Source organism: Rhipicephalus microplus, unplaced genomic scaffold (genome assembly GCF_043290135.1).
Source record: "Rhipicephalus microplus isolate Deutch F79 unplaced genomic scaffold, USDA_Rmic scaffold_12, whole genome shotgun sequence".
NCBI classification, from domain to species: Eukaryota; Metazoa; Arthropoda; class Arachnida; order Ixodida; family Ixodidae; genus Rhipicephalus; species Rhipicephalus microplus.
Genome location: NW_027464585.1, coordinates 23,091,532 through 23,116,759, shown reverse-complemented (window position 1 = coordinate 23,116,759; position 25,228 = coordinate 23,091,532). Strand labels below are relative to the sequence as shown.

The 25,228-nt window shown below is 48.1% G+C and overlaps 1 protein-coding gene across 3 annotated transcripts in view; it reads right to left on the bottom strand.

Moving 5' to 3' along the window:
- Positions 1-25,228, bottom strand: part of LOC119166696 (lipase member M) — a 125,616-nt gene that overhangs the window by 70,429 nt on the left and 29,959 nt on the right. For all 3 annotated transcript variants that reach the window (XM_037418019.2, XM_075882408.1, XM_075882409.1), the window contains exons 3-4: positions 6,350-6,467; positions 399-549 (exon numbers count right to left, since the gene is read on the bottom strand). In XM_037418019.2, the coding sequence (XP_037273916.2) occupies positions 399-549; positions 6,350-6,467 (269 nt within the window). The remainder of the gene's footprint in view (positions 1-398; positions 550-6,349; positions 6,468-25,228) is intronic.

The window sequence follows — 25,228 nt, the reverse complement described above, 5'->3', positions numbered from 1 at the left end:
CTTTAATGTACTCCACATGTGCGAGACTTCTCGCCACCAAGGCCCGTTTTCAGATCAGGGAACAGCCAAACGTATAGCTTCGAACAAAATGCAGAGATTACGACGCTCGAATGACTACCAGATCTGTATTCTTGGCGGAGAACGTCTCCTCAATAAGGATGGTTTGTTCGCGGCAATGCGAGCGAATGCAACGTATAGGCTGCGGTGAGTTCTGAGGTAAGTTATCTGCCGCCGTTTCCAGCAATTGTAGGATGCGGCAGGTGTGTTAGCGCAAGAATCGTACTTCGAAGGTGATTAGGTAAGCATTACCTAAGTCGTAACATTAGCACATTGAAAAAATATTCAGGAAAGTTTTTCATTGCCGCTCGTGTGTCCACCTCTCTGTAATGACAGCGTACCTTCCGATTGTATTCTGGTCTTGTGGAGAGGAGGACGAGGCTTGAGGTAAATCCCTGTGAGAAAGCCAGTAAGGTCACTTTCGATGCACCCGTGGTGTTTAGGACGAGATCAACTGTTGCGGCGAGGTCGTACCGTCCGATCTCGTTAAAGCTGCAAATAATAAAATGCGTGAAAGGCATCTTTCCTTAGCCCTTGGTTGAAGCAATAAAAGCGATAGCAAGGTTGGACGTTATGCTTTACTTCCTATCATGAGATCTTAGCAATACGCCGAGGTGACATACTCCGAGCTGATTGAGTCGAATGAGGTAAGTTCGGGCCCAGTTTTGCGGCGTCTTGTCATCTTGTTACGGTGTGGCTTTATTAGCGTAATTATACAGAGCTAATGAGGTTTGAAAATGCTCAACATGGCTTTGTAAGGCTTGTCTTTTTTTGTTTCGTCAACACTTCAACACACCGCCAGGTGGTGATCTCATCCATCTATATAATGAGTAGCTGTGCGCCGCCTTCCGGCTTCGCCTAGCTTATAAATTAGCTTATAGCTTTAACTCCGCGTTCGCTGCTAACGCGGGCTCCGCGAATTATCGCGACGGGCTACAGCGAAGACACGACGCGCGCTCTGTTTCAGGCAGTGGTGTTTGAAACTCCAACATGCCACGAGTAAGTGACCATCACCCAAGTTCGATTAGCCCCGCTGTTTTGGCTGTCACATCGCTCTTACAGCGAAAGCTGTTTTGAGACACGCAGCGCCGCAGATGTCTGCCGCCGCCGTTGCCACCGCCGGTGTCCATAACCACATCGCGCGAAATTAGAAAAAAAACAACGACGCAGCGGGTCTCGAACCCGGGTCCACTAGGTGCTAACCCAGTATTCTACAAACGAGCCACGCTGGTGCTTATAGACTTCATGACAAACTTGCTTTAGGCAGGCTTGACGTCGGGAAGGCAATCGCGTTACTACGACTTATAAAGCGTTTAAACAGCAAAAAAAAGCAAACAGTCCTCGCACAATGCGATTAGCATTACAAGTGGGTCGTCAAATTCTCGAACTCAATACAAAAACTTGTTCTTAATGCCCTATTAACTGTGGCGCATACCTACTTTAGGCATTATTCCTCATCGTCGTCAGCCACTGTATCAACGATGGGCACAAAATCCCTCGCAATAGTTTAGCGTACACGACGCTTCTAAGAATGACAAAAAATAACTTAGAAAATGCTGGCCTACTACCCTAAAATTTTTATTATTAATGACGTATAGTGGTGATCAAGAACTGAGCTGGCAGCAGTTACCCAATTAGTGCTTAGAAAAGGCTCTGAAAGGCCGCTGTTCTAGCTTTCGCAGTGTCTGTGCTGCGCCTTCTTCGCAGGCCTGAGCAAGTTTTTTTTTCTGTTTCCGCTCACAGCGTTAACTAGTACAGCTACCACAAGCATCTATGACAACTAGAGTTTGTTCAATCACTAATGATGGACGATAGTCTTAGGGATGGAGATGTATGACTAAGCGTCCACGTGGATGCATCCACGTTAATCAAGCATCAAAGCACATTGCGTAAGCTATCTTATATATGAATGTAGAGTGAAAGTTCAACTACATCTGTATGAAGAAGTTTTACTTTCATGTTTTACCGATTCCTATAATGAAGGGGTCAACCATGTTTTGTTTTTGTTTTTTTAAATGCGGAGCATCTCTTGCTCCCAGGTATGTCATGCGTCGGCGTCCACATTCACACTACGTGTGCGCGACTCTCCTCCTTCCCTTTCTTCAACGGCTGTGCGTTACTCTCTACACTTCTCTCCTATCACCTGCTCGCGCTTTCCCCTTTCTCCCCCAAGTGCCTCGGCTGTGGTGTCTTCGCCTGAGTGGCAGTTACTGCGTGACTAACCCCACTTTTCACCCTCCAATTTAATTCAGGAATCTCTTCTCCGTTGCGCATGCGCATCCACTCCCTCTTTTTCATCTCGTACTCTTTGCCTCTCTTGCCTTGCAACGCCGACGCAGGGAGTGTGTGCCATAACCCAGGTTCATGGCATATTTTAGCAGCAAAATATCAGAGAGCAAAGAAACACACAACCACAAGGATTAGCCGCTTGTCCTTGTCGTTGACTGCCTTAAGTCTGTGTTTGTAATAACTCGCTGCCAAAGCATTTCATGCACTGACTAGGCCAACAATCAGCCTTGATTGATGATTGATATGTGTGGTTTAACGTCCCAAAACCACCATATGATTATGAGAGACGCCGTAGTGGAGGGCTCCGGAAATTTCGACCACCTGGGGTTCTTTAACGTGCGCCCAAATCTGAGCACACGGGCCTACAAAATTTCCGCCTCCATCGGAAATGCAGCCGCCGCAGCCGGGATTTGATCCCGCGACCAGCGGTTCAGTAGCCGAGTACCTTAGCCACTAAACCACCGCGGCGGGGCAACAATCAGCCTTCATACAACCTACGCGCGCTCCCGTCCCCCTCTCTTCTAGGCATTCTTCCTCACGGCGTCTCGCAAAACCCACAATGACAGCGTCTGTGAGCGAGTTTTTTGAATGATAAAACCGACTGCTCGCGCTGAACAAGCGTTAATGGCCACCCCGTTCACACTCGGCTTTGACTACCAAGGCAGTGCCGTTGGGAGATTTCTTCTCTGCGTTGTTGCACAATAAAATTTCGCAGCGTGTGCGTTAACAAGAGAAATCGGGAGACCTTGAGCTCCGTCTTTCATAGTTGAACGTGATAGCGATATTCTTTCTCTAGTGCGTACTGAATTCAAAAGGGCTTGTGTCAGTGAAGCTTTCGCTTATGGCTGCATTATAGATAGCATGCTTTAAACCACGGGCAATTGTGCGCGTAAGCTCTTATCAAGCTTGTGATGCACCCTGTACGTGGCTTAAGGGGAAAGGCGCAGTAACGTGCGTGCATGTGGCAGTGGGTGGCCCGCTTTAGACCATGAAGTCACTTCTAATCACATTCTGGGACGCCCGATGGCAATGTACGCTTGTACCACGTATTATTACAGCGATATTACAAGTATTGTGAAGCATGTATATAAGACGCATGCGGTTGTAAAGTATGCAAGTTACCTTTACTGTATTTGCAAGCAAAGGAAAATATTCCCACTGCATTTGCAAGCAGACACGTGGCTCTGTGGTAGAACACTGGCTTGTCACGCAAGTGACCCGGTTTTATTTTATTGGCGTCATTCTCGATTTTTCGTTCACGCATAAGATGGTCATTTTTCGCTCACAACCAATGACGCCGACGCCAAGACCGGAATGTCTGTGAACCGAGCTCTTTAACGCCATTGGGTTAAACATTAGGCCATCTCACACAAGGGGACCATGGAGTGATGTGGAGCATTGCGGAACTTTTGAACACAACGTTCACGAGTTGCGTGGTGACGAACCAACTTAAACGTAATAACACGCAAGGGCCACTGCAAAGGCGGCACCGCAAACCAGTAAACCCTGCAATTAAAAACTGCGTTGAAACTCCCCGCGGCGCTCTGCATCACCCCATGGTCCCCTTTGGGGAGATGGTGTCAGTTTGTCTTTATTTTGTACCTTTCATGACGACAGAACGGTGATTCACGTGACATTATTAGGGAACATACTCTCGATTGCTCCGTATTCAGGAAGGATAAGTTCATGTCCCGCAAACTCATGTCCAGCTAAGCACGATCTCACCAAGTTTTGCGTGAAGTTACTGACGTCAACTACGACACCGCATCATCTGCACAGTGCGCCACTTTTATACACTGTGCGCGTTTCACGGTTGAAACCAGACTTCGCGGGACTTGCGCCAACACGCTCTACATCGCCTGGGACTCCTGCTACGGAGGAAAGAAGTGAACGAAGAAGAGCTGGAGAAACTGTCAGGCGCGCGATTGTGTTGGCCAGCCATTCCCACTCTTGCCTCTGCCTTTTGGAGTGCCTTTGGGCGCCTGTGTCTTTTGGCGACTTTTGCTTGTGTCTTTTGGTGGTGCAGCCTTTTTTGGTGTCTTTTGGTAGTGCTTGATGGTGCATAAGTGTTTTGGGGTCATCTCACATTCTGAGTAATAATAGTATTATTTAGGGTTTTACGACCCAAAACCACAATATGAATTTGAGAGACATGGTAGTAGAGGGCTCCGGAGATTTCGTAACCAACTGGTGTTCTTCAACGCGCACTGACATCACTCAGACTATGGGCCTCAACCATTTCGCCTCCCCCGAAATGCGGCCATCTGTCACAAACGAGCGCCCAAAAAAGAGCACGCAGCCGAATTCTGGTGACCAGGCGACAGAGAGACGCCTCAAGGTAAACGCTAAAGAAGAAAATAACCATCCAAATATTCCCCGGCCGCGCCATCTCTTTCCCTCGGAAGCACAGTTTCGCCAACCAACCTCTTCACATCGGCCGCCGAGCAAGCCCTGGAAAGATCTAGAAGGAAAGGAGCGTGGTGATGTCGAGTTGCGTCACGAGTCGCGGGTGGTCCTCGAAACATCTCGCTTTTTCCCCAGCCTTGGCCGTGCATTGCGTCTACGAAACGAGTAGCATTTTCTGGAATATAGCGCGAAAGGTATTTAAGCGAGCAGCGGAGAAGGAAGAACAAGAGAAGAAGAAACATTGCGCCAGGGTGCGAAGGGTGTTCCACCTTGTCGGCGAAGGTTTTGCCCTTAGTGACAAAGCAGGGGAAGAAGAAAGTTTGCGCCCGTGTGCGTAGGCAAGAGATGAAAGCTTTGCGTAAGTGTGCATAGGGTCAGTCCACCGTGTCGGCGAAGGCTTCTGTCCTCAGTGACAAAACAGGTAATGAAGAGGATTTTAACCTGAGGGGTAAAGACTCGTGCTACAAGCAGAAGAGTGTGTCTACCGCCACCGAGCAAAGACGCGTTGCAACAGCTGCGCGTGGGAAGCCGACGTGTTACCGGCGAAGAAGTCTGGTGCTTGGAGAGCGGTTAACTGGAAGAGAAACTTCGGGGGCAGCGAAACGAGAACAGCAGTGGACTTTGAGTGAGTGATTCTTGGAAGAGTATCATTCAGACTTTGTTCCAAGGACTTTGGACTGAATAACTTTTCGACCTCTTTAGTCTTCAAGTGTCTTGGATGTTCGATGCATGTGATTGCATTTTAGCGCGTATTGTTATTTGTGTCCATTGTTTTGAGTGTAGCTGTGTTGTACTGCGTAGTACGTTGTTTGACTGCGGACATATCGTATTAAACTATTGTCGAGTGTGCATATTTGTGTATCATTTGATCTGCCATATTTGAGAATATAATTTTGTTTTGTTTATCAACTCTCGGTGCTGACTTGTTCTTCAGGCCACAGACGGCATCCGCTGGCACGCCAAATAGGACCATTTCTGAATTGTCCACGCTTTCGTGGTGCAGTTAAGGGGGCCGATACTTCGGCCCTTAGAATTAGCCCGGCGATCGCCTCCCTACTTAACGGGACTTGTGACACCATCGCAGCCGGAATCGAACGTGGGACTTTCGGGTCTCTAGCAGAGCACCGTAGCCACCACCACGTGCTCACATTCTCTATAGGATTGCGATTTGTTACAATGCAGGACAAGTTAGGCATGTATATACACTAAATCCCAAGCATGCGGGTTACATGCGACTGTGATGTAGCCTTTACACGGGCCCTTTAATGACTTCCCGTGTTCTTTCATTGGCTCTATTCACCCTCTCCTAAGGCATGGCTATTTCCAGGCTCACCTAAACTTTAAATCACCATTTTCAAACTCGACGAATGCATAAATGCCCTACTTCATGCTCATCTCGTGACATGCTTTCATGCCGACCATGATTAGCGTCACCCAACTAAGCTGATATGGCACTGAAGTCAGGCAAACACCTATATGTGATGACTTTTGGCAACGAAGTTCCGCTAACTTCCCGGAACTTATGTGAAACCAAGTCAAGAGTATACAAACGATGTCTCATTGACGATAGTTACTCTAGTTTGTCAAAACTCCTTGCCTCCACTGCCAGTATCGGTCGTCATCCGCACGAATATGGTGAATGTTGCGGGAGCGCGCCGCAATCTCCCTCGTGTTCATAGCCCACACATCGAAGCCATGGTCAGCCAAAATGTAGCCTGCATATGAAAAAAAACATGGTCATAGGAATCTGCATAACACGAAAGTATAACACACCCATGCAGAAGTAATTCTGTGTGCCCCGCCACGGTGGTCTAGTGGCTAAGGTACTCGGCTGCTGACCCGCAGGTCGCGGGATCAAATCCCGGCTGTGGCGGCTGCATTTCCGATGGAGGCGGAAATGTTGTAGGCCCGTGTACTCAGATTTGGGTGCACGTTAAAGAACCCCGGGCGGTCAAAATTTCCGGAGCCCTCCACTACGGCGTCTCTCATAATCAAATAGTGGTTTCGAGACGTTAAACCCCACAAAATCAAAAAGTAATTCTGTGTTCAGTGTACACAGATATAGGAGATTAAAACAATTAATTTGAGCGCAAACACACGACACAAGCATGCGCACACATACCCAGGCATGAAAAACGCACAGTGTTCATTTCCGCCTGCATGATTTATTCATAGCACGTAGGCTTCGATATATACATATTGCACATGTGCGCATTAGCATCATAAAATGCCAACAGCATACACGATCAAGACACACAGTTTATTCTGTCACAGCCTAGAACCGATAAACTGGGATTCACTTGAAAACAAAGATAGCGAAAGACGCTTACACAGTGATCCCCATTTTTTTCTATGAAAAAAAGCCTCGAACAGTTCACGTGCAGTTTTTTTTGCGCTCCTGCATAGACTGTCTGTCTTAGAGAGTTCTGTGTCACAACCACACAAAATTACATGCGCAACCAGGTGCGCATATTCTTTGCCTAATTTGTTAGCTTTTGGACGTGTTCCTTTAACCCGTCATTAATACATCCTTCGGTTTGGTCGATGTTAGCCTTGCTGCACAATAAAGGTATAGAGAAGAGATGGAAGGTACGGAAGGTACGAAAAGGTTGCATCCCACGTCTTGAGTTCGACATCGACGAACATGGCCGGCATGTAGGCGATGGTCTATTTATACGCTCGGTAAGGCCATTGGTCTGTGGGTGATAGGCGGTAGTTTGGTGGAGGCTTTTGCGGGTGTCTCTCAGGATCGCCTGAGTTAGCTCCGCTGTAAATGCTGTGCATCTGTCCGTAATCAAGGCTTCTGGGGTGCCATGGCACCGGACGATGTCATCAACGAAGAATTCAGCCACCTCGGCAGCGCTTCCTTTGCGCAGGGCCTTTGTTGCGGCGTAGTGGGCGAGGTAATCAGCAGCTACGATTATCCAATTGTTTTCAACACCTGACGTCGGGAACGGCTCAAGTTCATACAAATTCGCTTGAAGGGTTCTCGGGGTGTTTCGATGGGCTGCAAAAATCTCGCAGGTCTTGTCGGCGGTGTCTCGCGTCACTGACAGTCCCCGAATGACCTTGCGTAACGAGTGACCAGTACAATTCTTGTACACCACTCGAGCATGTGGTAAACACCGACGTGTCCGTCCGGCCATCGGAGCATCGTGCAGGCCCTGAAGCACTTCTGGCCGTGCTGAAGGCACCACAAGAAGGTACTTGGCTCGAAGCGGCAAGAAGTTGTTTTTTAGGAGAAGGCCGTTTCGCAGAAAAAACGACGCCAGTGGCAGCTTGAATACCTTCAGAACAACGGCAGTCCTGCCCCCGAAGTATTCTATAAGGCTTTTAATTTCCGGGTCAGCTTGCTGTCGATCAGCGAAGTCACGGGCACACATCGTTCCCAGGATGTCATCATTCTGGTCGTCAGGTGGCACAGGGTCGACGGGGTGTGAGACAGACAGTCGGCGTCAGAGTGTTTTCTGATAGACTTGTAAATGACGGTAATGTCATATTGCTACATACCAGTGGCATGGAGGTGAAGATGACAAAAAAGATAGACTGGCGCGAGCTAATCTGTATCGCTGGTGCTGCTCGCTTAACCAGCTGTAAATATATCGGTGTCTACTCTTCCGAGTCAATCTCCTTCTCGTAATATACTTGGTGGAGTGGTGTTATCAACGTTTTCACCACGGAACTCCGAAGTGGTCGCTCGCTGGCCGGCTTTCAACATGAACAGTCGAGACTCGACTACATCCTCTCTGGTCGCCACGCTTCATGCCCTGCCTGCCAATCCAGAGGAAGCCTTCGTGACACTACCGGCTCTTAAAGACTCTGGCGTGTTCTCGGGCCGCGAGAGTTCCAACGTCGACCAATGTCTACGTTTCTACGAACGAATGAGCGCCACTTACAGATGGAACACCACGCTCATGCTTGAGAACGTCATCTTTTACCCCGGGGGAACCCCTCATGTTTGGTTTGACACCCATGAGCATAACATTACCAGCTGGGACAGCTTCAAGGAAGAGACCCGCGAGCTTTCTGGAAACCCTTTTGGCCGCCCAAAATTAACTAAAATTTAGTTATCAACTCGCGCACAAACTTCCACCGAGCCCTACATAAGCTACATTCGGAATGTCTTCGCACTGTGCCGCAAGGGCGATGAGAACATGCGCGAGCCTGAAAAAGTTGCGCATATACTCAAACGGTATTGCTGACTATGCGTTTAACATGTTCGTATTAGACAACGTGTCATCTGTTAATGTCGTTATTCAAGAATGCCGTCGGCTCCGACAGGCTAAAAGCAGGTGCATCTCCCATCAGTTACAGCGCCAACTGAATACCGTCGCGACGTCCTCGTGTCTCGGCACATATCGTCCACCAGACACCTGTGAAAACTTGACGCGGCTTGCCAGGCGTGAACTTCCAGCCGTTCCAGCTACGGTAGCACTAGCGTCCCCTCACGCCTCTCCTTCAATCACGTTACCCCTCATTCAAGCAGTCGTCCGGCAGGGAATAGCCAGTTTGGTAATTTGCTCTATTTCACCCGCTCCCCGTTCGAACTTCCAGCCCCAATACACGCCTGCTCATCCATTCTTGACTGTCTCACCCTCAACGTTCCGCACCCCCGCAGGGGCGCCTGCGCAAGTAGGCGTTTGGTGTGTAGCGACACCACGGACCCGAGCTAACGGGGGAGTTTTGACCCCCTCCCACGCCTAGCCGTGCGTGGCTTTGCCGTGTCCGGGGAAAAGGGGATCCTGGGGGTTGAGCCAATGCTGGGTGATTGGACCTTTAAGGCCCCCCGGCCGAGGCAACACACCCCTTTGGCCCCGGCTTCACGTAGACGGCACCCCTGGGCTGACCCACCCAGGGGAAATCGGCAGTCGCCTTTTCCTATCTCTCTTTCCCTACATCTTCGTCTTTATCTCTTACTATTTATCTGTCCTATCTTCTACTCTCTTCCGTTTACTTCCAAACTTCCTGGCGGCAAGGGTGAACCTTGTGTAATTACTCAACCTTGAGTAGTTATATTTGGTTATAGTGGCAATGTACGGCTGGCGTCTGCAGCCTTATGCTATTAAGTGCTTCAGCGTCCCCTGGTTGGACTCTATGGTAGGTGGCTGCCATTGCTGCCGAAAAAAAAAGTACACTATTATGGGAACACCTGCATTTCCCCATCTCCTAGATCGTCTTCCGCTTAAGAGGGGACGCACCGAGGAAATATTAATTTTCAATCAACCCAGACAATGTTTTACGAAATTTCATGTAGTGCACAGCGAAAAGCCAACAAAACAAGCCAGAGCCATATCTCGATTTCTCGTTGCTAAATCTCTGACTGAGCTCTTTGGCCCAGGATACAAGGTTACAAAGATGGCTAGCGGAGACCTTCTCCTTGAGCTGCCAGAAAAACACCACTATGAAAAACTTGGCAGTCTCAAAGCATTTGGTAATAACCCAGTATCTGTTTCACCTCATAGATCAATGAACACCTCACGCGGAGTTGTTTCAGAAGCAGACCTTCTTGAAATGTCTGAACAGGAACTGCTTGAAGGGTGTAAAGAGCAAAATGTCACGGATGTGAAACGAATCGTCATCAGACGTGACAACAAAGAAATACCTGCCAAACATATAATACTCACTTTTGCATCTAGCACACTGCCTTCATCTATAGACACAGGCTACATCAAACTCTCTGTCCGTTCCTACATTCCCAATCCAAGACGGTGTTATAAATGTCAACGATTCGGTCATGGCTCGCAGAACTGCCGGGGTCAGGAAACTTGTGCAAGATGTGGTAGCCACGGCCACCCATCTGATAACTGTGTTACTACGCCTCACTGCGTGAATTGTGACGGGGAGCACGCCGCGTATTCGCGTTCGTGTCCTAACTGGAAGAAAGAAAAAGAAATAATCACTCTTAAAGTCAAAGAAAACATTACATTCAAAGAAGCAAGACGAAGAGTGTCGCCATTTTACGGCGCAACATATGCTGATGCGGCGCGTCAGGGGGCAACGCCGCACCAGCCCTCGCCACCCCTTCGGCCCGCGCAGAGCGAGCCGTCGGCTGTGGCACCTGCCCCCAAGGCGGCTGTAGCCCAGGCTACACCGCCTACTTCCAAGCAGAGACCGGAGACTCCAGAGTCTTCGGGTCTCAAGGCCTCCCCTCACCAGGCGAGGCCCAAAATCCCAACTAACAGCTCGCACGTGCGGGCATCCAGTGCCTCCGAGGAGGCAATGGATACGTAGGCACCCTTGGTGCCGAAACAGCGGCGTGGCTCCTTGGAGCGCGCCAAGAAAACAAAAAAGCAAATAACAGGGCCTGGTGACGGCCCTGTTAAGTGAACTTAAACTCCCCGTCTAAACAGCCACTCGCTTTTCGTACACACAGCATTATTTTACATTCACCATGAACACTCAAATTATACAATGGAACGTCAGGGGCCTTCTCAGAAACCTTGACGACATCCAAGAACTCCTACACGAACACTCACCAAAAGTGCTGTGTGTACAAGAAACACACCTTAATTCAAAACACACAAATTTTCTTCGCAAATACGTTATTTTTCGAAAGGACCGTGATGATGCCATGACATCATCCGGAGGTGTTGCCATCATAGTGAATCAAGGAATTGCATGCACACACTTACAACTCCAAACATCCCTTGAGGCAGTGGCTGTCCGAGCGGTTCTTTTTGATAAACTGATCACAATCTGCACTATTTACATTCCTCCTAGCTATCAGCTGCAAAAACGTGATTTACACTCTTTAATTGATGAACTTCCGGAACCTTATGTTCTCCTTGGAGACTTTAATGCGCATAGCAGGCTATGGGGTGACTCTCGGTATGACGCGCGAGGTCGACTGATCGAACAGTTCCTTCTCTCGTCGAGCGCGTGTCTCCTAAACCGAAAAGAACCAACCTATTATAATCTCGCCAATAACACCTACTCCTCCATAGACCTAAGCATAGTATCTCCATCTCTTGTGCCTCTACTCCAGTGGAAAGTCGTCACTAATCTGTACGGAAGTGACCACTTTCCCGTAGTTTTCAGCACAACTACAGCAACTGAGTGTACACCCCGTGTTCCCAAATGGCTCATAAACAGAGCCGACTGGGAACGGTTTCATACCATCGCTCGTATAGATTGGAGTGACATATGTACTTTAAGCATTGATGTTTCTGTCGACTACTTCACAGCTTTTTTGATTGATGCTGCAACAAAATGCATCCCACAAACAAATGGGCACCCAGGAAAACGGCGTGTGCCATGGTGGAACTCCGAATGCCGAAACGCGCGCAAACAGCAAAACAGAGCTTGGAGGCTGCTTCGGAACTCACCGACAGCCGAAAATCTTGACACCTTCAAGAAAATAAAGTCTCAAGGCAGGAGAACGCGTCGGCAGGCCAGAAGAGAAAGCTGGCAGAAGTTTTTGTCAGGGATCAATTCATACACACAGGAGGCTAAAGTCTGGAACATGGTCGGTAGGATAGCAGGAAAACAAGTACACACACTTCCACTCGTGGACACTCGGGGTGATACCTTGGAAGATCAGGCAAACTTCCTCGGTGTCCAGCTCATCCCACTGTACTGACACTTTCCAAAAATACAGAACAAGAATATAAAAGCAGAAACTTGAACACAAATGCACTAGATCCGAGGCATATAACCAAGCTTTCAGTCTAGCTGAGCTGCAAATGTCTCTAAACTCCTGCAGTACTTCTGCCCCAGGTTCTGACCGTGTGGTGTATGAAATGTTAAAAAACCTACCTATTGAAACACGAAAAACCTTACTTTGTTTGTACAATGCTATCTGGTTTTCTGACGCTATCCCTACCTCCTGGAAAGAGGCTATTATTATTCCCATTTTGAAAGAGGGCAAAGACCCTTCTTTACCCTCGAGTTATAGGCCTATAGCACTTACAAGCTGCTTGTGCAAAGTCTTCGAAAAAATGATAAACTGCCGACTTGTACATTTCCTTGAAACAAATAATTTGCTCGACCTATTTCAGTGCGGGTTTCGAGAAGGTAGATCCACCACAGACCACCTTGTTCGTATCGAGGCACAGATCAGAGATGCCTTCGTCCATAAACAATATTTTGTCTCTGTGTTTCTCGATATCGAAAAGGCTTATGATACAACATGGCGTTTCGGTATTCTAAGAGACCTTTCCCACCTTGGCGTGCGCGGAAGAATGTTTCACATAATCAAAAGTTACCTGTCAAACCGGACATTCCGTGTCCGAGTGGGCACGGTTCTTTCCCAAACATTTGTTCAGGAAACAGGCGTGCCACAAGGTGGTGTACTTAGCTGCACACTTTTTCTCATAAAAATGAATTCCTTGCGCTTGACCATCCCTCGCAATATGTTTTATTGCACATATGTCGATGACGTCCAGCTTGGTTTTAGGTCTTGCAATCTGGCATTGTGTGAGTGGCAGGTTCAGTTAGGTTTAAACAAGCTCTCCAAATGGGCAGAGGGAAACGGATTCCGACTGAACCCACAAAAAAGCACGTGTGTTTTGTTCTCTCGAAAGAGAGGCATGCACTCGGAACCTGACATTCGACTGAACGGGCAACGTCTGTCCGTCAAAGCCGAGCATAAATTCTTAGGCCTAATCTTGGACAACAAGTTGTCCTTCGTGCCGTACATCAAGTATCTAAAAACAAAATGTTTAAAAGCCATGAATGTTTTAAAAGTGTTGTCACGTACTACTTGGGGTAGTGATAGGCAATGCCTCATGAACCTCTATAGAAGCCTCATTCGCACCCGCTTAGATTATGGGGCCGTTGTCTATCAGTCTGCTACTCAAAGTGCCTTGAAGATGCTGGACCCCGTGCACCATTTGGGCATCCGCCTTCCTACGGGTGCTTTTCGCACCAGCCCCGTAGAAAGCCTTTACGTTGAGTCAAATGAGTGGTCGCTTCATCTGCAAAGAACCTACATGTCCTTTGTTTACTTCCTTAAGGTGAAAGCAGACAAGGAGCACCCCTCATACTCTACAATTAACGATTTGTCGAGCTCAACTCTGTTTCAAAACAGGCCTTCGATGAGGCAGCCCTTCTCAGTTCGCCTGAAGTGTCTAGCTCAAGAAACTGCAGTGTCACTTGAACACAGTTTAATGGCTCCTGTAGCATACCCGCCACCGTGGCAGTGGCAGACTATAGACTGCGATGTGTCTTTCCTAGAAGTTACAAAACATGCACCTATTGCCCATATCCGAACATACTTTTTGGAACTTCAACACAAATACACACGTCCTGAGTTCTTCACAGATGCCTCCACGACTAACTCCTCTGTGTCCTACGCTGCTGTCGGCCCATCCTTTTCGGATGCTGGCCCTCTACATCCACGCACAAGTATCTTCACAGCGGAAGCTTACGCGATACTTGTCGCAGCTAAACACATAAAACAATTACAAATACAAAAGGCAGTAATTTATACAGACTCCCTCAGTGTAGTAACGGCTCTGCACAATCTTAAAAAACACAAAAACCCAGTCCTTGTCTCACTTTACTCCATTTTATGCACACTCCACACACACAAACAACATGTTGTAGTGTGCTGGGTGCCAGGGCACCGTGAGATTCAAGGCAACGTGAGAGCGGATCAGCTCGCTGCATCCGTCCATGAGAGCACCGCCATTACATCCATATCAATCCCGGCTCTTGATCTTAAGCCGTCTCTCAAACGAAACCTCCGGGACTACTGGCAGAGCAAGTGGGATACACACACACAAACCAAACTACACGTTACTAAGCCACACCTTGGTCATTGGCTGCCTGTATCGAAATCGCGTCATACAGAGGTAATACTAACGAGGCTCAGGATAGGACACACATACACGACACACACATATCTTTTGTCTGGTGGCGATCCACCACTGTGTGACAGATGTGGTGAACCATTAACCGTCCTTCACATGTTAATCACATGTAAACACTTAGAAACTATAAGAAAACAACATTTTACATTACCCTACCGACAACATATACAACAATCAACAATCAGCGAATGGAATAGGTTAGATCCCTCCATTACTAACGTAACATCACTGGCAGAATTCACTTCAAAAATTGAGAGTATACTTTGAGACAACGGCTTTCTTCAACCATGACCTCCAATATTGTTTTCCAGTAGTATTTATTTGGATGTATAAGTTTACACAATGCCTTCTCTGTATAAAACTGTATTGATTTTTTTTTTTATGCAGCAAAGATTTAGTTTGCTGCTTCCGAAGTGTGAATATTTGGAGTGCATAAATACCTATGTCTAATGTTTCTATGTAACTAGGATTATTATTACTAATTTTAAAATAACTATAGTTCTGTATGCCGCCTGTAAGAAAGTACTTAGCATTCATTGTATTTTGATACTCATGCCCTCCTGCTTTGGTCTCGTAAGAGACTGGCAGTATTGTAAATAAATAAATAAATAAATAAATAAATATACCTTTACACCCTGCAATGTTCGTTGGTAGGGAACCGCTTTTTAGTCATAAATCATTGTTAGCGTTTTTAAAAGAAATTAATAAGTTTCATATCATACACCCGGGCATTCCGTAGCACGACCTCTCTAGAGAGGTTTTTGCTGCGGCGGTTGCACAAGAAAGCACTTGCCTCACGGCCCTTGGACGCAATGGTATGAACGAGTGAGGCACTTGTGCTAATGCCATTCATATCCACCATCGTTTTTTATAATCACCAACTCTTGTCATCTATCCTCACCACACACACCTTTCACGGCATGGTCATGATTTTATTACTTGTATGTTTTTACCCGCCTTACCGCGAGGAATTTAATGGCCTTTATACAGCCGCTTATCACAATCATTGTCCATATTCTTAGTAACATGAACTGGCGCTCTTTGGCCGTGAAATGGCCCTTGCGCCACAAAACTTCAAACATCATCATCAACGTTCCGCAATCTGTCTGCATGGCGAATACACGATGAAAAGCTCATCAGCTTCTTGTGTCACTCAATTGGGCGCATTTTGCATCATTTCGCATTTCGCAAGTCACTGGGGTCTTTGAAGAAGCTTCCCCCCGTACCTTCCTTACTCGTCCCGCGTATTGTCATGAGGCCATTCCCGACCATTTTGCCCAGGAACCGGCTACTGAATCCCGCTACTCCCCCTTTCCATCCCCTCCAACGTCGCCAGTCTCGTTTTTCACTGCCCTGCCGACCATCTTTCCCCGCCTTCCCACGAGGTTCTCCGACATAAACTAAGTGTTGCAGCCCGAGGAGGTGGCGTTGCGTCGTTCTGACTGACGGAAATTCCTCTTTTGACCTTACAGACGAAACGGAACCTTATTGACGTTCAAGTACATGGCGTACATGTGAGTGCTCTTGTCGACACCGGCGCTCAACTTTACGTTATGACGAGTACTTTTGGCCGCAAGCTCAAGAAGGTTCTCACACCTGCGATTACTGGGTTCACCTGTCTTGCCAATGGCAAAATAGGATCTATCGTTGGCTTGTGCTCAGTTCGTGGAAGCATCGCGGATCGACACGCAGTTGTTCTTTTCACTGTCCTTGCTAAATTCCTCCATGACGTAGTCCTAGGCCTTGACTTTCTGGCCCTCGTAGACTGTTCGACCAGTATGTTCTGTCTACATTTGCCATCAACAAAACCTCTTGCACAACGGCCGAGCCACCTCTGCACAACGAGACATGCACGCCTCCCTCCACAAACACTGACCTACGTAGAGGTTCTCTCAGTACCACCAATTGCCAACGGTTACCATGTTCTGACCCCCACCTCCCCACTGATGTTCTTAACAACCGCTGCATTACATTTCACCCCACCATTCTGTCCGTCACAAGAAAATCCACGTGCCTCCCAGTTGTCAACTTCAGTTTTACACCTCAAGTGCTGCCGCAAGAAATAACTTTGGCGTTGATGTGCACCTTCGGAGACAATGCGCTGGATGTTTTCACGACGGCCGCTCCCTCTGACCTCCATGCTTAACATACATCTCACACTTGATTGGATAGCGCTATAGACCGATGATTGCTTCCAACTTATTGCGCAGCACACTGACGACCTCCACCGGGTTCTGCTGTGCTACATCGACGTTTTTCATCGACGTTCATTGGGGAATGATAATGGTGTGACCCATTGCACAAACACTGGCAATGAGCATCTTAATCATCAGCGTCCGTGTTGGGAGTCGGTGGCTGAGCATCAAATTATTCAAAGTGAGGCCGACGAAATTCTCGCTCGCCAAGCACATCATTGAGCCATCCTGCACCCTTTCGGCTTCTCCTGTCGTGCTAGTCTACAATAGAGACGGCGCATGGCATTTATGTGTCGATCATCGACACCTTAACAAAATTGCCAAAAAAGACGTGTATCCTCTGGCACGAATCGATGATGCCTTTGATTGTCTATATGAATCCCGCTATTTTTCCTCCTTAGACCTTCGTTCCATCTACTCGCAGATTGAAGTAGATAAAATGAACCGTGAAAAAACGACATCGATCACCCCCGATAGCCTAGATCAGTTCAAGGCCATGCCCTTTGGCCTTTGTAACTCTCCAGTCACCTGTGAACGAATGATGGACTCTTTGCTCAGAGGATTAACATGGTTCACCTGTTTGTGCTACTTGGACCACGTCGTTTTTCACAAATGCTTGAGACTCATATAGATCGTATCTGACCTGCAGCTCAACTCGTCAAAATATCACTTTGAACGCCGCCAAATCACAGTACTGGCCATACAGTTGACACAAACGGTGTACAACCAGACCTTGCAAAAATCAGCGCCGTCAAAAACTTTCCTGTCTCACGACCTGCGAAGGATGTAAGCAGCTTTTTCGGACTATATAAGCTCCTAGTTTCGACACTTCGTGAAAATTTCGCACACATAGCGAGGCCCCTTACGAAGCTTCTCAAGCAAGACGTCTCGTTTTTATGAAGCTCCGAAGAGGCTTCAGCGTTTTCACCTCTCATTTCTCTACTCACTGCTGCTCCAATTCAGACACACTTCAACCCTGCTGTCTCTACGGAAATCCGTGCAGATGCAAGTGGACATGGCATTTGTGCAGTGATGGCTCAATAACAACGTGGCCATGATTACGTTATTGCATATGCCAGCCGCCTCCTATCTGCCCTCAGCATAATTTTTTCATTAGAGAACGTGAGTGTTCGGCTCTCGTTTGGGTGGTGGAGAAATTTCGGCCCACCTATACGGACTCCAATTTTTGGTAGTTGCCGACCACCATGCGCTCTGCTGACGGAACTCTCTGAAAGATCCCTCAGCGCGCCTTCGTCGCTGGGTTTTGCGCATGCAAAAGATTTCCTATTCGGTCGTTTTGAAATTTGGCCACCTGCACCATGATGTTCATTGGCTCTCTCGGTACCCTGTCGACGATCCTGAGAACACCGACGCACCCATGGAGCACTCCATCTTTTCAGTGTCCGACTTCCTAAACATTGGCAAAGAACAGAAACGGGATCCACTGCTGCTTGAGATTAAAAGCCGTACGAAATTTTCCTCGAATGGCGCTTCCTTCGCTACCTTTTCCTTTAAAAGGGTGTCCATACCACTGCGATTTCCGGCCTGACAGGCCTGACCTCAATATTGTTGTGCGTAAGCATTTTCGGTTCAATGTCCTCGCCGTACTTCACGACACTCTTCCAGCTGGACACCTTGGCGTATTTCGCACGTAAGAGCGCTTACGGCGCCGTTTCCTCTGGCCAGGCCTCGCTCGCTTGGTACGCCATTACGTCGCCACATGTGAGTTATGTCCACGTCGTAAAACACCATCACCGCTACCCGCTGGCCATTTTCAACCAATCGACATACCCGCAGAACAATGTTACCATGTTGGGTTAGACCTACTTGGTTCTTTCTTCAAGTGAACACTGGGAAACAAATGAATAGCCGTGGTTACAAATTACGCTACTCGCTATGCTATTACGCGAGCTCTACCGACAAGTTGTGCAACCGACGTCGCTGACTTATTGTTACGGGACGTAATATTGGTTCCCGGTGCCCCGAGACAACTCCTCACAGGCCGCGGCCGTACAATTCTATCTCAGGTCATCGCCGATATCCTGCGTTCTTGTTCCACGCAATACACACTGACCACTGCTTACCAGCCTCAAACCAACGGCCTCACGAAAGACTTTAACCGTAGACTCACAATAATGCTCGCTATGAACGTACGTGTCGCCCGACCACTGAAATTGAAATCTTGCCTTACCCTGCCCAACGTTAGCGTATAATTCATCCTGTCACGACACAGTGGGCTTTTTGCCGTTCTACCTATTGTACGAAAACGAGCCGACTTTACCATTGGACACGGTTATCTCAGTTGATACTTCAACCCCCAGCGAGTATGCCCGCTGCGCGATCAGCTCACCCACGCTCGGCTGATGGCGTCGCAGACCAACCAACGGCGTCGGTACCATACGGAACATCGAGACGCATATTTCGCTCCTGGTACCCACGTTTTACTCTGGTCTTCTTACCGTCGGGTGGGTCTATCAACAAAAAAACTTTTGCCTCATTACACGGGACCTCACCATGCATTGCGTCAAGTAACACCTGTCACCTATGAGATCAGCCCTGTCTATTCATCATCAAATGTAGTATGGTCCAGTGTGTTCAGTGATATTGGCCACGTCTCGCGTATAACGCCTTACTCGTTTTCTGCCTCAGATTCCTGCGTCAGAAGACGACTTTCAAAGCTACGGGACTGTGCCACCGCCACCGGTGGTCACGCTACGTAACAGTGGCATGGCGATGAAACGAACAAAGAAAGAGTTGCGCGAGCTAATCTGTATCACTGGCGCTGCTCACGTAACTGGGTGTGAATATATCTGTGTCTACTATTCCGAGTCGGCCTCCTTCTCGTAACAAAGTTCTTGAAGTCTCAGGCTCCATTGTGCAAGTTTACATGAAGGGTTCTTCAACTTTGCAAGTCAAAACAAGGCGTGGTGGTCGCTCACAACTCTGAAGGGTCTGCAGTAGAGCTAAAGACGAAACTGACGTAGCCCAGATGATGCCAAGACACCTCCTTTCTGTTGGGGAATCATTGGTTTCTGTCTTGGATAGCGACTGGCTAGCGTAACTACAAACCCTTTTCAGTCGTATATTCTTCTGTACAAGGACGGTGCTGAGTCCTGTGCACGTCTGCTTCGGCGTTTTCATAGAAATGCGCGGGTAACGAAAACGTCCGCCGGCATCGTTTTAGTTCTCGAAATGCTTCCTCCTAAGGTGGTTCCCACACTTACAGAACGTCGGTCCTCGTAAGGTTAGTGAGTGGCTCGGTGATTCAGGGAAAGTTTTCGACTAAGCGCATCTAATGGGCACAGAGGCCGATAAATCGAAGCACGGGCTTCTTGTCATTGGGGGGGGGGGGATAGAGCGATGGAGGCTGTCTTTTGCGGATCAAGACTCAGTTTGGACGTGCTTATTACGTGGACGAAAAACAAAAGTTCCTCGTACACCACGGGGGACATTTCTCGCTTCAGGGTGAGTCCGGAGGCTTTGATGGCTTGAAGCACAGCTTCAAGGCGTCGAAGATGCTCGTCAGCGCTCGAGGAAAACACGAAGACGTAGGCCAAGTACACGAGACAAGTCTGCCACTTCAATGCTGCTATCAGAGTATCAATAACGTGTTGAAAAGTCGCAGGTGCTGAGCGAGGACCGAAGGGCATGACCTTAGACTAGAAGAGGCCGTCTGGTGTAATAAACGCAGTCTCTCGGTCCCTCTCGTCGACTTCAATTTGCCAGGAGCTAGTCTTGAGGTCCATCAACGAAAAGTACTTCATGCTGTGGAGTCGACCCAAGGCGTCGTTTATAAGTGGGAGAGGATAATTTTTTAATTTTGTTCAGGCGGCAATAATCGACACAGAAACGTAGGATTGCGTCCTTATTCTTCACTAACACGATGGGGGACACCCACGAACTTAGACGGTTGGATGAGTCGTCACGTAGCATTTCGTCGACTTCACTCTTTGCGGCCTCGCGTTCTCGCGTCAGAACTCTGTACGGGTTCGGCCGCAGTGGTATGGCACTTACCTCTGGTATGATGCGATGTTTCGCGACTGGAGTCGTGACTTTTCGACGACGATAAAATGCAGTCCTTGTATTGCAGGAGAGCAGGGCCTTGAGCTATTTGCTTATGCTTCGGAAGGGTCCGATACCTTTCAACAGCTGGGCGAGGAACTTCGTTTCTTTAAGTAGGTGCTGCAGAATCGGCAAGAGCGACAGCATTGGTGGATTCCATTAGTTCGTCGACGTAGACAGCCGTCGTACCTTTGTTAACGTTTTTGTACTCGTTGATGAAATTAGTGAACATAACTGCTGTTTTTCCTCCCCGTCGCTTGGTGATTGCGGTGGTGGCTGTCGGCGGAATGGAGGTGGGGCACAGTTTTGACGCGGGCGGGCAGGAGCGTTGTGGCGCACTACATGGGCGTAACTCATAGCTTCCGGCAGAGACAGCGGTGCTTTGGGAATTCGAAGCGATTGCCAGAGCTCTTCGCGAACAATGCCACTGATCGAATGCACTTGAGGTGGCACCAAAGGCTCGCGCAGCTCCTCCTGCACGATCGCTCGGATATTCTCGCGCCGGTCATCGGAACAGATTATTTAAACGTCTGCGTACTCTGGCACCGAGCGGTAATTATGTTGTCGAGTGCGCGGAGGAATTCATGAACGGTTTTCTGTGGAGCTCGTGTTCAACCACTTGCATGAAAAAACGAACTCTGTTCTCCTCAAGCTTGACTGGGTCAATGTGACGGAACATGCGGGTCATGTCTTCTATGAAAATGGTGACATTTTCACTTGGTGGCTGCACACGGGTCTCCAGCAAAGCAGTAGTCTTTTCTTTGTGGGTCATGCTCATGAACGGTTTCAGGAATGCGCCGCGGAAGAGATCACAAGTTTGAAACACAGACTGCCGATTTTCGAGTCAGATCCTTGCAACGTCTTCAAGGTAGAAGTACACGCGACGGAGCTTCTCGTCAGTGTCCCAGTGGCTTAGGGTGGTCACTCGGTGGTAGGTTTCCAGCCAGATCTCCGTGTCTCTAAATGATGACCCACGAAAAATCGGTGGCATTCTTGGCTGCTGCATCACGATCGCAAGTTGTGGCACAGCGGCTGTCATCGTTGCCGCAGTTAAAGTCATGGCCTTGGTCTTCCGAGTGGTGTCATGCGAAAGTCCGTACTCCGGTGGTAGACCCTGCTGCCTGCGGCTTGTTCGATGCTCGCGGCAGGCGTCTGTGTTTTCTTCGCGACGTGGGCTGGGTTCACTACTTGAACAGGGCGTTCGGTACATGAACGAAGACGTGTTTTTTGTGGACGTGTTTTTTGAGCGCTCCCGATCGACTGCGCAGATAAATGGTTTTGCATGTTTTGAGCTTGTCTTTATAACTAATAAGGCAGGAGTTAAAATTTTTGTAGCACTTATTACATTGTACGACTTTTTCGGGGGTCAGTCACCAGGTATTTATTAGTTTGTGCGTGTGTGTGTTTGATTTTTTGTTGTTTTTTTTCTCTTGCTACCACATGGGGGAAGTACACGTACATTCACCACACAAATTTTTGTAGTAGAGCTTAAACTTTCTCTTTTTTGTAGGGAAAGGCTCGAGTTTTGTAATTATTTAGAGAGGCAAGTCATGGGGACAATTGGTGTCAGAAAGACATGGTTAAAAAGACTGTAAAGTGTTGAGGATTCGGGGTGGGTTTGAAAATGCACCCAAGTGCATGTAGAAGCGGATGAAAAAGAGGCTGGTGCGAAGTGTAGCCAATGTGAGGTCGAGGAAAAATGAAGAAAATGATGGTTGCCCAGAGTGAACTGCTGATGAAAATCACCGAGTTGGAGACGATGTTGGCGACAGAGCAAGAGAAAACGAGGGCAACGGGAGAAAGGCTGAAGCCCGCCGAGGAAGCACTAGCCAAGGTGAACAAAGGAGCGGCCTACAGTGAGAACAGTAGGGAACCGGCAACCAGAACGGCGGAGAAGAAAGAGCAAGCAAGTTCGGAAAAACAGGTTCAGCCGGTTCAATTGTCGCAAGGCCCAGCTTCAGCGAAGTATTGGTGGGGCTTGGAGGGGACAAAGCAGCCGGCGTCACAGGTGCAAGTAACCCCCAGGTGCAGGACGCTCCAGCTGAAAAGTCACAGCATGTGATAATCGCCGGGGACTCGAATTTAAATCAATGCACAGAAGCAATCAAAGAGAGGGTAAGGGGGGACAAGAGGGTTGCAGTAGGGGCGTTCCCAGGACGCAAGCTGGAAGCAGTCATAAGGCAAGCGAGTGCGAAACTCAAAACTACAGCTGATAGACAAAACCTCGTGATAATTTCAGGCGGTTTAAACGATGTCTTAAATGAAGATACAGTAGGACTAGCAACCACACTGGCGAAAGGGGTCGATGACATGCGCGCCACTTCTCCTCAGGTACAGGTAGTGATATGCACGATACCGGAGGTACCGGTGCGTGACAGCAACCTGCAAATAGCGGTTGTCAATGCAAACCAAGAGATATGGCGGATGAGTCGAGAAAAAGGCTTTGAGGTGGTGGAAATAAACAGAGAAATGCATAGGTGGGCTGGTTTTTAACGAGACAGAAATCACTTCGATGGGCAACTAGGTCATGAGGTAAGTTGGTGACTTGCAGGACACGCAGTAGTTTTTTTTTTTTTGGGGGGGGGGGGGGGCATGCGGGCCCGTCGGGGTGCATGATAGCTAGTAACTAGGAAAACAACCAGACAGACTCTTTGACAGGTATGGACAGATACGATTTCAAAGTGGCACCAGTATCTAAGATAGGTAGAGTCCGGGGCAGAAATAGACGTAGCCACAAGCGCCGAGCCAATTCGGACATGGGGTGTATTGACATGCAGGGTGGCAGGAATAGCGCATGGAGGCTAGCATCTAGGGGCTTTAGGGGGAGCATGGGCGGAACGGGAGCATAGGATGGAGCTCCAGAAACAGCTCAGAGCGTCGCGTGAGCGGGAGGAGGCTACCGCCAGCCTATTATAGCAAATGAAGGGCAACATTAGAGAGGGTAAAGGAGATAATGGTGCTTTGCCCCGGCCTCGAGCGACGTGAGGTGGAAGGCGCAGGTAACTTAGAAGGCGACAGGCGAGAAGAGAGATCAGGGGGCCACACTGTCTGACCACAATATGGAGGCCCCAAGAATATACAGCTATGTAGTGCAGCAATCTTCGCGCATGGGCAGGAACACTGGGCTCAAGGCAAAGAGAGAAACAGGGGGAGCAAACGAGGGTGCCATCACAAATGAGAAGCCAGTGATTGGAGCATAGAAGGGATCTAGTGGTGGGGGACTCCAACGTGGCCAGGGTTAGAGATGGCGCCTTCACGACAGTGTAGAAAAAGATGACTATGAAGGGGGCTCCAATATTCTAGCCATATGGGGTCCATGTGAGAAGAAATCCACGTAAGTACAAGGGACGTGCTAAATCAGACATAGAGTATATTAACATGTAGGGTGGCAGGAATAGGGTGAAGTTGGAACAGATAAATTAGCAGTTAAGGCAGGAAGGGCTGATGGTATATGAAGTTGTGGAGACACATCTTCGGGACATAGAGCAACCAATCCGGACTGTGCATGGGAATATTGCAATAGAACAAAAGGCAGCAAAATGGAGGGGGGGATTAAGGCATTTATACATAAAAGGGTGGGTTGTCAACGAGTAAAGCAGGAATGCAGGGAACATTTATGGTTTAAATGAAAAGTAGCTGGGCTGATGACACTCCTTGGTTTGGTGTACTTGTGGACGGAAGCAATGGCCAGAGAGGAAAACGAGACAATGGTGGAGTGTATAACAGATGACATTGAGAAATTAGGAGAAAATTTGACATAATTATATTAGGAGATATGAATGCACACATAGAAGATATAGATGGGTATACCGACCCGACAGGCAAAATGATGATGGATATGTGTGAAAGGCATGATTTGATCATTTGCAACAGTACCGAGAAGTGTGAAGGGCAAATAACATGGGAGGTAGGAAGGCTGTAGTCGAGGATAGATTACGCACTAATGTCACAAAGAATGTATGATAAGCTCAGGGGAATGCACATAGATGAAGGTGGCTCCAGAAGTCTGGGTAGTGATCACAAGCGTATCAAGCTAAGTTTTGGAAGAGCAGTGAAAGTGGGAAGAAGACAAGGTGAGCAATTACAGGAAAATTGTTATACAGAAAGACAAATTAAAATAGCCACTAAACAAATTGAGAAAGTAATCACTGAGGATAATAAAACAGTGTGGACATACACGAATCTAATCAGACTTTTTGAGCTACAGCTTGCTAAGGCACGTGACAAGTCACTCCTGAAAAGAAGACACAAACCCAAAAGTTGGTGGGATGAGGAAGTTAAGAAAGCCGTAGCAAACCGCCAGGAAGCCTCTAGGTAACACAGACATGCTAACCAGCGGGGTGAACCAACAGATGATGTTGAAAGAAAATAGGAAATCTTTCTAAGCTCTAGAAAGGAAGCATCACT